This window comes from Bufo bufo, chromosome 1 (assembly GCF_905171765.1).
Source record: "Bufo bufo chromosome 1, aBufBuf1.1, whole genome shotgun sequence".
NCBI classification, from domain to species: domain Eukaryota; kingdom Metazoa; phylum Chordata; class Amphibia; order Anura; family Bufonidae; genus Bufo; species Bufo bufo.
The window spans coordinates 229,260,718-229,273,904 of NC_053389.1; the positions used below are offsets into that span (position 1 = coordinate 229,260,718).

At 44.5% G+C, this 13,187-nt stretch overlaps 1 protein-coding gene across 1 annotated transcript in view; it reads left to right on the top strand.

The window, feature by feature from the left end:
• Nucleotides 1-482: 482 nt before the first annotated feature.
• Nucleotides 483-13,187, top strand: part of LOC120986936 (potassium voltage-gated channel subfamily KQT member 1-like) — a 111,860-nt gene continuing 99,155 nt past the window's right edge. Inside the window, exon 1 of the mRNA XM_040415622.1 lies at nt 483-805. Within this exon, the coding sequence (XP_040271556.1) occupies nt 483-805 (323 nt within the window). The remainder of the gene's footprint in view (nt 806-13,187) is intronic.

Below are 13,187 nucleotides of genomic sequence, written 5' to 3' on the forward strand. Positions count from 1 at the left end.
GACAGGGCAGCACAGATCTCCCTCCTGTCCTGATACTTGGTTACAGGTACAATGTATCAGCCTCCAGGCCGGGCTGTGCGACTCAGAGGATTATCTAGGCTGGATACAATTGCAACAAACCCTCAGCTGTGAGAACAGGTTGAGTGTTCCAGTTCACTGGCAGCAAGCAGTTATCTTGGAAATGGGGAAGAAGTGAAATACAAAGTCTATTCGTTTCAGAAAGTTTTATTCTATGATGTTGGATTTGCGCAGGATTGTCACCGAGCGCCGCGCTGACACGTTCCTTGACCTTCTGTTGTTCTCCTTGTTCCACAGCCATGACTGACAGCGGTTGACGGCAGGTGACACCGGGTGACACAGCTGTGATCCTGTCTGCGGTGACTCTGAGCAGTACACTGATAAGAGGGATCAGGTCCCACGGGAGCTTGCAATCTAACACCGGCACTGAGGATGTAAAATATTGATCACTAGCAGTCTGCGGCATGTCGTGCAATTCGGGGGAGTGCAGGGGGCTCCCCCTCTACAGCCGCTACACAGCCCCCCCTGCTCCGGACCCCATGCATTACTCATCTGTGGCCCTCAGCTCAGACCCCCCATTAAACAATGGCTCTAGGACCCCCTGCTCTGCTCAAGACCCCACGTTTCAGGTGAGCAACCAGACTGGGGGTGCCAAGGAAATCCATGCAGAATACTCCCGCAAGTGTTTCTACCGACACTACCTGACCCGCACCAGCATGCAGGGCGATATCTATAACTTCCTGGAAAGACCCAGCGGTTGGCGCTGCTTCATCTATCATTTCAGTGTGTGAGTACATTTACCTTCCTATACATTTGGCGCTGCATGGACTGGGCACTCACCTTGGCGGCACTGGAGTGTCTCCGAGAGGAGTCCCTTACCCCCAATTTATTGACCATCCATTATTTATACACTGACAATACACAGTACAGATGAATTGCAGTATTTCGCTTATTAGATGTAGCAGTGCCGAGTTTCTCTGAAGTAGCAGCACTGAGCACTGACAAACATAGCTAGCCTAGTTAAGTAGCAAAGCTGAATTTATCAGTAGGAGAGCATAGTCTTTCACAGATACTAGTCAGATGTAGCAGAGCTGAATTTATCATTTGGTTATCATTGGGCACAACGCTTCTGGATTCTTGTAGGTTATCTTTATACTCAACGAGGTATCATCATGCAAGATCACAGAGACTTAAATGACCAACTCAGCTCTGCTACATCTTAGAATGATCCTTTACCCCACAGAGCTCACAGTTAAATCTCAGTCAAGCACACACACACAAGCACGTGTTCACTAGTGCAAGCATCCCCAGGTGAATAGTGAATAAGTGAGTAAGCACAGGAGAGACTACCACCACCTCCATGCGGATGTGGCCCCTCTATACCAAGACAAGGTGGTATCTACCTCTTCAGCTTCAAAATTTCAGGAACACCTAACACACGTTCTTCTTCATTTCCCGACGCAGTTTTGAAACAGGTCGGAAAATGATATTGTCCCCAAACCCCACCTGACTAATAACCTTAAAAAAATAAAACTGATGGGGTAAGGGGGGGGGGGGGCATGGTGTTTGCTGGAATTCTTCTGCACCTTTAATACCTGTGGACCCTCTTCCCCCCACTGATAACATCCTTTAGATTCATCTCTAGTTCTTTTAGAAGTATCATTGCTCTTTTGCTAGATTTTCCAGTTCTCTGGATATGGGCTGCAGTGTAAAGCATGGAGGTTTTCATATTGGTTCTTATAGTTATGGCTAGAGCCATGTGTCTCTAAGGCCTCCTGCACACAATTGTTTTTTTCCCGTTTATGGGCAGTTTTTTGCGTTCCGTATAGGGAACCTATTCCGTTTCCATATTTCCGTTTTTCCGTTCCGTTGAAAGATGGAACATGTCCTATTATTGCCCGCAAATCACGTTCCGTGGCTCCATTCAAGTCAATGGGTCGCAAAAAAAAACGGAACACATACGGAATGTACTCCGTATGTCTTCCATATCCGTTCCATTTTTGCGGAACCATCTATTGAAAATGTTATGCCCAGCCCAATTTTTTCTATGTAATTACTGTATACTGTATATGCCATATGGAAAAATGGAACGGAAAAACGGAACAGAAACGGAAACACTACTGAAACAAAAAATGGAACAAAGGATCCGTGAAAAACGGACCGCAAAACACTGAAAAAGCCATACGGTCGTGTGCAGGAGGCCTAAGGTTGTTAATTATGCTTTCTTTATGTATGAAAAAAAACATGGCTGCTTATAAGAAGAGGGCTTCATGGCACATTGTGGACACCTGACTGCTGCAGTGCCTCAGTGGGGGAAATGATGTATGACAGCCAAAAAGGTAATGCCACTGGAACGCTTGCAACTGCCCAAAGTAGGCCATGAACTCCCCTCAGGGCACATGATGGGCAGGGTCATCTACGACTGGCCGAATATAATATTATGTAACTGGCTATTATATATAGTATAGACTAGAGGAGATATAGTGAGTATATATATCCTTTTACATGAGCCAATGATTTTACAGCAAACAAATGAGAAAATGCTCATAGGGTCTTTAATGTAAAGTGTATGGGGATGAACAATCGTAGTAACTATCATTCATCCCCCAGACAGTTTAAATTGGTTAGTGTAAGGGCTCTTTAAACAAGCATCGATCGTTCTGTTGTACTGTCAGTCCATGCTTATTATGTCTCTGTATCTGGCACAATGTAGCCAGAATTAAGACCTCTGTTCTTTACACTGCAGGCTGTACCCAGAGCACTGGAAAACAATGCAAGCTAGAAATATTTCCCGGCAGAGACCAAATAGGGCATAAGGACAGTATTTTTTATTTTTTATTTTTTGATATGACAATCCCTTTAACATCTATGGATTATTATTATTATTATTATTATTTTAACCTCTTCCTCACCCACGTCGTGCATTTTCAATGTGACAATATGGTTGGTATTACTAGGGTACCAGTAAGAACAGCGTCAGGAATGTGGCTGTAGTACACAGCCCTGCTTCCACCATGACTGCTGGAATCGGAGAAAACCCAGAACGCTGCGATCATCCATCTTGTAGTGGTGATTGGTGGTAGATCATGGAAGCAGCCCAGGACCTGATAAGATTCCCCAGGGCTGTGTCTTGTACAAGCCTTCTTGTAAGTCAAGGTAGGCATCTGTCAGTTGAGCCTGCAGTTTCTTGAGAACCGTCTGACAGTCTAAGAGGCCTCATGCAGACAACCATATGTATTTTGCGGCCTGCAAAACGCGAATTTGCAAAATATGGATGGTGTCTGTGTTGCATCAATTTTTTTGCATACCCATTGACTTCAGTGGGTCCATGGTCAGCATTATAGGATCATCTGTGTGCTTTCCGCATCCATATGTCCGTTCCACAAAAGGTAGAACATGTCTTGATTTTGGTGGTCCACGGACCCATTGAAGTCAACGGGAGAACAGATACAACACAGACATCACACAGACATCAACTGTGTTTTGCGGACTGCAAAAAATACATATGGTTGTGTGCATGAGGCCTAATGTGTACGCAGAGCTCCTCCGACAGATGAAGTCAGAAAAGAGAAGTATCGGGCAGTTTGACTTTTAATGCCCAATCCTTTTTCTCTGCCTGAATGTAAGCGGTGTCTGGCTGTGGTTTTCTCTCCAGTGAAAATACATACATGCTCAGCAAAAACGAGTGCCTAAGTCAGGGATCAGCAACCTTTTGCACGCCAGCTGTTCTGAAACTACAAATCCCAGAATCCTCCTTTCACTTCTATGGGAGTTACAAGAACAGTGTGCAAGCTGGGAGTTGTAGTTTCACAGCAGCTGGAGTGCAGAATGTTGACGACCCCTGGTCTATGTGTATGGAGGGTTGGGAAAAATAGCTGTCGGTGGAACAAGGTTTATGGGCATCTTAATTCCTAATAGGCTCCTATATAGGAATGAAAATGTAAAAACAGTTAAAGTTTTATTAATATGAAGAAAAGTGGGGGAAAAATGACCGGGTACAGAGGGTGCAATTGCATCAGGGGGCCAATGGTGGGGTGGGGGAGGTGCAACTCTCAGACAGGAGAAATTCATTATAATCTCATGAAGCTCCATATACAGTAGGTGATTGCCCTGGCAATATGGTGGCATCTGGGTCCACTGAGCACTTAAGCTTGCAGACCCCAATATAATCTCAGTCCCTGGGTCCCAACTCCTGTGTGCTCTGTGTAGCACTATGTGGTAGAGGGGCCCTTGGCACCCGATAAGAATGGTTCCCCTGCCCCCTTATAGCTCCACCAGGCGCAGTCTGTTCTTCTAAGTAGTGATGTGTTCCATCCAGGATTCTGTGATAGTTTCTTGCCAAATTTTGGGATCTGCCTCTCTTTCGAGGACAGAGGGCTCGTACAGTAATCCCTGCGTGTGGATAAGCTGTGTCAGCTGTGCAGATGTCGCAGTGAGTGGCCGGGATAATCTGTGGCTTCATTTTCATGATGTGCGATGTGAGGGTGAGGATATTACCAGCTTCTGCGAGGCCTCCACATGGCATCTGTCTCACTGACCACTGCACCCGCTGATCTCTGTATGCTCTGTGGGCTTATCAGCTGCCTCTGCTCTTAAAGGGGATCTCCAGTTTGGATGGGAGAATTCTTGTTTACATCCATAGGCTGAAAAACAGTGCAGACCTAATATTTCTCACAAGCGGGAGGCTTTATTACAACTGTATCCAGTCTAGGCAAACCCATCAGCCACTCAGATATCTCTGATAGTTTGTTACAGTGTATCAGTGCAGGCAATATGGAGTCCAGACTGTCTACCTCATAAATTGTTGAGGATGGATATAACTGTTCAAATTAATATTAAATAAGTAACTAAGTATTTTAGAACAGTGCCCTTTGCAAAATTTAAAGGGCATCTGTCAGCAGATTTGTAGCTTGGCTGACCTGTCCTGTCAATCAAAATGCAGAGGATGCGGCAGTTGCAGTGAGAGCTGAGCCTCTAGGTGTAATGGCAACGCCCCCGTTGCTCCTAGAGGCTAATTTCCATATATTAAAACATCATTTTTTTTCTCAGCAATGCCGTCACATATGAACATGGGACCAACACGGATGTCTTCAGCTGCCAAGCGCACATGTAACAGGTCAGCAAGTTTCATAGGTACAAGTCTGCTGACAGATGCACTTTCATGTGCACCACTGGGCATTAAAAGCTGAGGGAAATGAATATTCACAATTCTGTTAGCAGGTCAGTAAGTCTGAGCTGTCATTTTATGATATGCTTGTATAGAGCAGATCTGGTTTTCTGAGGTAGGCTAGGGCTTCATGGTAGTCAGGGCCGCCATACGTTGCACAACCGTGGATGGCACTTTCATTGCAGCATAGTGAAAATGAACGGAAGCGCGTTGCGACTCGCTGAATTTTTTGCAACTGTATTGTCACAGTTACAGCAACATGACTCCATTCACTTTAACTATGCTTCAATGTAGCATAGTGAAAGTGCAATCTTCCATCACGCATCCGGTGTCGTGGCCAAAAACGCTATTTAGAGCTACTTAAATGAATTATATAATTCCAGCTGCCTGCAGCCGCCACTAGGGGGAGCTAATTACAAATGTATATACAGCTAGCATTGAACTCAGTGAGAATAGAAATCTCTATGCAATGATCTCTAACTAGTGACAGCTATGACAGTTGCTATGCAAGTCTTATGACAGGGAGGGCAAGCATTTCACTGCTGAGCCCTCTTCGACCATGGGCCACACAGAGGCAGACTTGACCACCACACAAACCAAGCAATGCTTAGGACCCCAGAGATCAGGAGGCCCCCTTCCGGCCACAACTAAAGGAGTGGACATAGCGTCTGTGCAGAAGGTTGAGTACAGGGAGAAGAGGGGCCCTTGGCAGAGGTAGAGCTGTAGCAGAAGTGCCCAAACTGCACTGCTAAGCTGAGAGTGGGGCTTAGCGAGCTGACTGAAGTAGAACTTAAAGGAAATTATTTTAAATGGCCGCCAGCAATCTGTCCTACAATATAAGCAGAACTAGTTGCCACCACTTGCAGAGCTGCCTAGGAGGGCGAGGGGGCATGCCCTCACTCCATGCTATGCTCTGCCACTTACATATGCTACGTATTGATGAGTTTGCCTGTCAGGCTGCTCAGCCATGATGGCATATCATAGACAGGACCACGTCATTCCCATCTATTGTGGAGCTGTGTAGTCGGGCTTCGCCCCCCACACTTAGGCATCTCTGCAAGTGGTTGCAACCAGTCCCGCTCACATTCTAGAAGAGGTTGCTGGGGACCATTTTAATTTATTCCCGGAGAACCCCTTTAAAGGCATAATATTGATGACCTATCCATCGGCAGGGGGCTGATTCCTGGAACCCCTGCCGATCTGATATTGATGACCTATCGCCGATGTCGTCTTATTTGTAGCAGCGTTGAAGTATCATTCCAATGAATGTATTGTAATTACATTGTACCGGCCCTACAAGGGACACAGTGTAAGTACTACGACCCCTTCAAACACCTGATCGCCTGGATTTCTGATATTGATTATCTATCCTAAGGATAGATCATCAACATTATGCCATCATACAACCCCTTTAATACCTTACCTTAAAAAATGTAAATATGTTGGGGGTCATTTACTGTGCCCAATTATGCCAGAAACTAGCTTTGAAACAAAATGATGCTCAAGTGGAGTTTCTACACCGCCTTCCCCACTTTCTGAAAAAGGAGCGGGCCAGGGGTATTGTGTGGGTGGGGTCATCAACCCCAACACATTTACTATCATTTGCAGCAATTTTCTGGCGTAAATGATTGTTGAAATCTACTCCAGTTATGAGTTGGAGTAGATTTCGATCTAGGTGCATGGATTGCTGGAGGATACGCTTAATTTATGAGGACTTTCTAAATTAGGAGCACCCTCCAGCGACGCAGGGATATCGAAGACCAGTGTTGAAATGACGGCCTTTGATAAATGACCTCCATTGAAGGGGATTTATCATACCCTGCACTTCCAAAAAGTTGCAAAATGTGAATCTTTTTGGGGTTCCTTGCAACAACAAAAAAAGTTGTGACTTTTTAGCATTTTTACACCAATCACTCCTGTTCGGGAAAGTAGCATGCTTAGCTATGTTAATTCGTTTCACGCCAGAATTATCACCATGAACAAAAATTCAAGTAGAAAAACTGGCGGAACATATCTACTGTAGACAAAAGTATTAGGTTTAAAGATGTGCCAGATTTAACAAACAACATGCAATGCAGACTCCAGCAAAACTGACTTCAAATATTAATTCACAGATAATGGGTCGCACTACTGTATGGAAAAACCCGGATGGGTGCTCACAGCCCGCAGATTCACCCAATCTAACAAGCAAAAAATTATACAAAAGAAAAGGGCTGGGCACTCACTATATCTAGTAGCCGTGGTGCTTTATTAATTAGAATCAATTATTATAATATTAAAAACACATATTCTAACACACATTCATACACATCAATAATAGTATCTAAAATATAAATATAATCACTGTAACACAATGGTAAAAGGACCTATTTGATATATATAAAAGTCAGATATGATCAGTAATTCGCATATGACCAATAATCCGCATATATGGAGGACGAAAACAGTCCAAAACTATCCGAATGTTCAGTCCAATATCAGAAGTGTGCCATATACAAAAAGGACGGATGAAATAGTTGATCCGATATCCTGAGATCTTTTACAGAGACGAATAGTCCTGAATTCAAATATTCGCACAGTTCAAAGTAACAGCGTTAATTTCCAAATGGATAATGTGTCAGTTGTATTATAGTCTACTCACATAATAAATGTACTTAGGCGGCTCAGATCAGCAATCCGCGGCGTCCCGCGTAATAGTCAGGGTATGATCTTCGCTTGTACGTGTGAGCCACAACTTCACAATGGAATAGTCTTTGATAACTCCTAGTAGGTTTCACAGAGAGTTTTCAACAAGCTGTTTTTCAATTGAACAATCAAAGTTCCTCACTTACTGGCGCCAGTAGTATCTTTGTAGTCCACAGCTCTGCAGATATGCGTTCCACCTTCAATTTATTTTCTCCAAGAAGGGGCGAAGCTGCAAAGGTTGGTGGTCCTTAGGTCCAGTCGGGGGGTCCAGTACCAGACGCGTTTCGGGGCTCTTAGTGGCCCCTTCCTCAGTGGTTGACCTCCCCTCCCTAATGTCTCTCCTTTTATAGAGGACTTCAGTAATTAATCCATCTTGGAAATGAGCCAAGAATTCCTCAAATTCTGAAATGGATTGGGTTCTCCTCAAAATCTGTGGTGGATCTCAATATTGGGATCTCTTCGAATGAATCAATATTAGATACACCAAAATATCCTCCATACTCCTTTCCATAGTTTTCATTAGATATGTATAGATCTGGATTGTATATATCAAAGATACACCAAATATAAAGTAACCGCTTATGCGGTATTGATGCGTCTTTGTTGCATTTTTTGTTGCATTTATATTCAAAACGATCCAGATTTCATAACTGTGTAGATCCCTCATATACATATCTATAAAAATATATAAATATCAAATAGGTCACCATCGTGTCAGGCTATGTTATATAGCCTTATTACAATAAGCTGGAGATTTTGAAAATATTACCCTCATCATACATTCCCCCCATTAACCCCTTAGTGACCACCCATACGCCTTTTTACGGTTTTCCAGAGGTGTGACCCCCACAGTAGCGTAACTACATATGACTGGACCCCACAGCAAATTTTTGAATGGGCCCCCCTCTCAGCAACTTTTTGGCCACCCCCTCCACTCGTGCAACCCTCAATCCAATATAGTCAAGATCGCTCTTTCCGAGGAGGCCTGGCAGCCGCTCTGTCTGTTTCCTACAAGTCACTGTATGTAATGTCATTGTATACCGTAATACTGTTGAGGGGCCCAGACAATGAAATCTTTTAGTCCTCCTCCTGGATGGGTCCCTTCTGAGTTCAGGCCCCAAAACATATGCTTCCACTGCTTCCCTATAGCCACGCCCCTGGACCCGCACCTATTTCCAGGATGGGCCCTCAAAGTGAAGGAGAGTGGACCATGCATGCGCGGTCCCCAAAGAACGCCAGAATTATTTTCAGAAGTCCCATTACAGTGAATGGAGAGCGCCCATGTAAGTGTGGCCAACTCTCTATTCACCGCTATGGGTCTGCCGGAAATAGCCAAGCCAGCGTTCGCCGATTTTTGACCTTTGTGGCATATCCTAGCAATATTCCACAAATGATAAATGATGAGGTGATAAAAAAACCTTTAAGAGTTGATGTTCTCAAAAGTGTGATTGATGTTAGTAAAGCTACTGAGAGCCCCAGTGATACGCTGTAATCTGTGAGGCACTGGCAGCAAGTGCTCAATATCTCTGCAGCGCCCCCACAGGAGAAATTAAGAATGTCCGTGTATTGCAGGAGAGGGACACCCCTCCCATCTGCACACACCTCCTTCCCTAAAAGGTTGACCTCCGGCTTAATTGAATGGTTGATTGGGGTCTGATATCTCATCATAGGCTCAAGGTGCAATCCTCCCATTCTTTACACTGCAGCTTTGTTCATTGAGATTGGCTGCTGTTTATAAGCACAAGACCAGCAGTAACCAGGACAGATGTCATTGGGGCATCTACAGTTCCTACACACAAAGAGAAAGTTAGACTCTTTATAGCCGCTCTCCACTATGGCCAGTAGAGGTGGGTCACAGTCTTCCCAAAATGGCTAGTGCATTACATGATCACATCAGGAAATGACAGACTGGCATAAACTGGACTTGGCACCTGTAGAAGGACACATGTCAGAACCTCATAGATTATGATGGGAGGATGGTGCAGTGATTAAGAGCTTATATTATTTGGCTCCATTTTTTTGTAGATCATGTGACATTGCCAAGACATCATTAATCATTCAATTGTCATTTATTTCATTGGCATTTATTTATAATGGGTTGTATTTATGGCCCATAACTGTGTATTGGAAGTTCCAATTTGGAACGTTCTACAGTTTTCTAACATTCTTTGTATTTTAGTTCTTCACCACTTAGAAACACAGCTGATTAGGTTGTCAGTTGAAAAGGTTTAATGTTCTATAGCTAGAGTGTAATACAATTGTGGTCATGTTGGGCCATGTTCAGGTCATGATGGGGGTTGTAGTGTTCTAAGTGTAGAGTATATGAGAACTTTATTATGGTCATCTCCAGGTTTAGGTCATGATGGGGATTGAAGTGTTCTAAGTGTAGAGTATAGGTGAACTGTATTATGGTCATGTACAGGTTCAGGCCATGTTGGGAGTTGTAGTGTTCTATGTGTAGAGTATATAAGAATTGTATTATGGTCTTGTCCATGTTCAGGTCATGATGAGGATTGCAGTGTTCTATGTGTTGAGTATATGAGAATTGTATCATGGTCATGTCCAAGTTTGGGTCATGTTGGGAGTTGTAGTGTATTGAGTATTTGAGAACAGTATTATGGTCAGGGCCAGTGCTCAGGTCATGTGGGGGGGGGGGGGGGGGGGGTTGTAGAATTGTAAGTGCAGAATATATGAATTGTATGATGGTCATGTACTGGTTCAGGTCATCTTGGAGGTTGTAGTGTTCTAGGTATTGAATATACAAGAACAGTATTATCGCCAGATCCGGTGTTCAGTATTATAGTCAGAATCAGTGTTCAGGTCATGTTGGGGGTTGTAGTGTTCTAGGTGTAGTGTATATGAGAATTGTATTATGTCATGTCCAAGTTCAGGTCATCTTGGAGGTTGTAGTGTTCTAGGTATTGAGTATATGAGAATGGTGTTATACTCAGTTCCAATATTCAGGTTATGTTGGGGGCAGTAGTGTTTTATGTGTAGAGTATATGAGAATTTTATTATGGTCATGTCCAGGGGCAGACACAGACAGCTGAGGGCCCCTGTGTAAGGTATGTACCTGGGCCCCCCCACCAAAACCACGCATACAAATATAAACATATACGTGCAAATAAAAAACATCTTGTTAATATGGGTCAATATGTTTACAATATGTATATATATATTTTTCATACTAGGTCACGCCTCTAACTCTGCCCAAAGCATACCCACCCAGTCCCCTTAATGCCCCCACATAGTAATTATTCCCCCTTTGTACTTGCACATAGTTGTAATCCCCACACTGTGCCCCCTTCACAGTAGCTATGCCCAGATGTGCCCCTTCACAGTAGTTATGCCCAGAGATGCCCACTTCACAGCAGTTATTCCAAGATATGTGCCGCTTTCACAGCACTTATGCCAAGATATGTGCCCCCTTCACAGCACTTATGCCCAGATAAGCGCCCCTTTACAGCAGTTAAGACCCAGATCTGTGCCCATTTCACAGTGGCTATGTCCAGAGATACCCCCTTCACAGCAGTTATGCCCAGATATGTGCCCCCTTCACAGTATCTATGCCCAGATATGTCCCCCCTGCACAGTAGTTATGCCCAGATATGTGCCTCCTTCACAGTAGCTATGCCCAGATATGTGCCCCCTTTACAGTAGTTATGCCCAGATATCTTCCCCCCCCATAGTAGCTATGCCAGATATGTGCCCCTTCACAGTAGCTATGCCCAGATATGTGCCCCCTTCACAGTAGTTATGCCCAAATATGTGCCCCCTTCACAGTAGATATGCCAGATATGTGCCCCCTCACAATTGTTATGTCCAGATATGTGATCCCTTCACAGTAGTTATGCCCACATATGTGCCTCTAACAGTAGTTATGTCCAGATATGTGCCCCCTTCACAATAGTTATGTCCAGATATGTGCCCCCTTCACAGTAGTTATGCCCAGAGATGCACACTTCACCGCAGTTATGCCAAGATATGTGCCCCCTTCACAGTAGCTATGCCCAGATATGTGCCCCCTGCACATTAGTTATGCCCAGATATGTGCCCCTTCACAGTAGCTATGCCCAGAAATGTGCCCCCTTCACAGTAGTTATGCCCAGATATGTGCCCCCTCACAGTAGCTATGCCAGATATATGCCTCCTTCACAGTACCTATGCCCAGATATGTGCCCCTTCACAATAGTTATGCACAAATATGTGCCCCTTCACAGTAGCTATGCCCAGATAAGTGCCCCTTCACAGTAGTTATGCCCAGTTATGTGCCCCCTCACAGTAGCTATGCCAGATATGTGCCCTCTTCACAGTAGCTATGCCCAGATATGTGCCCCCTTCACAGTAGTTATGCCCAAATATGTGCTTCCTTCACAGTAGCTATGCCAGATATGTGCCCCCTTCACAATAGTTATGTCCAGATATGTGCCCCCTTCAGAGTAGTTATGCCCAGATATGTGCCCACTTCACAGTAGTTATGTACATATATGTGTCCCCTTCACAGTAGTTATGTACAGATATGTGCCCCTCACAGTAGTTATGTCCAGATATGTGCCCCAATCACAGTAGTTATGTCCAGATATGTGCCCCCTTCACAGTATCTATGCCCAGATATGTGCCCACTTCACAGTAGTTATGTCCAGATATGTGCCCCCTCACAGTAGTTATGCCCAGATATGTGCCCCCTTCACAGTAGCTATGCCTAGATATTATCCCCCTTCACAATAGTTATGTCCAGATATGTGCCCCCTTCACATTAATTATGCCCAGATATGTGCCCACTTCACAGTAGTTATGTCCAGATATGTGCCCCCTTCACAGTAGTTATTGTGAGGTTTTGCTCTGGTAGACAGGCTAGCGGACGCTGTATAGAGGCAATCACAAAGTCTTTAACTTAAAGGGCTTCTGTCACCCCACTAAACTCATTTTTTTTTTTTGTGTGTACTTATAATCCCTATCCTGCCATATTGCCATACATTATGTTATTAATCATTTTCGTTCAGTAGATTTAGCAAAAAACGTACTTTTATGATATGCTAATTACCTTTCTACCAGCAAGTAGGGTGTCTACTTGCTGGTAGCAGCCGCAGAAAACCGCCCCCTCCTTCTGTTGATTGACAGGGCCAGCCGCGATCTCCTCCTCCGGCCAGCCCTGTCAGCATTTCAAAAATCGCGCGCCTGTGTTGATTCGGCGCAGGTGCTCTGAGATAAGGAGGCTCGCCTCCTCAGCACTCCCTCAGTGCGCTTGCGCCGATGACGTCACTGAAAGAGAAGACGTCATCGGCGCAGGCGCACTGAGGGAGTGCTGAGGAGGCGA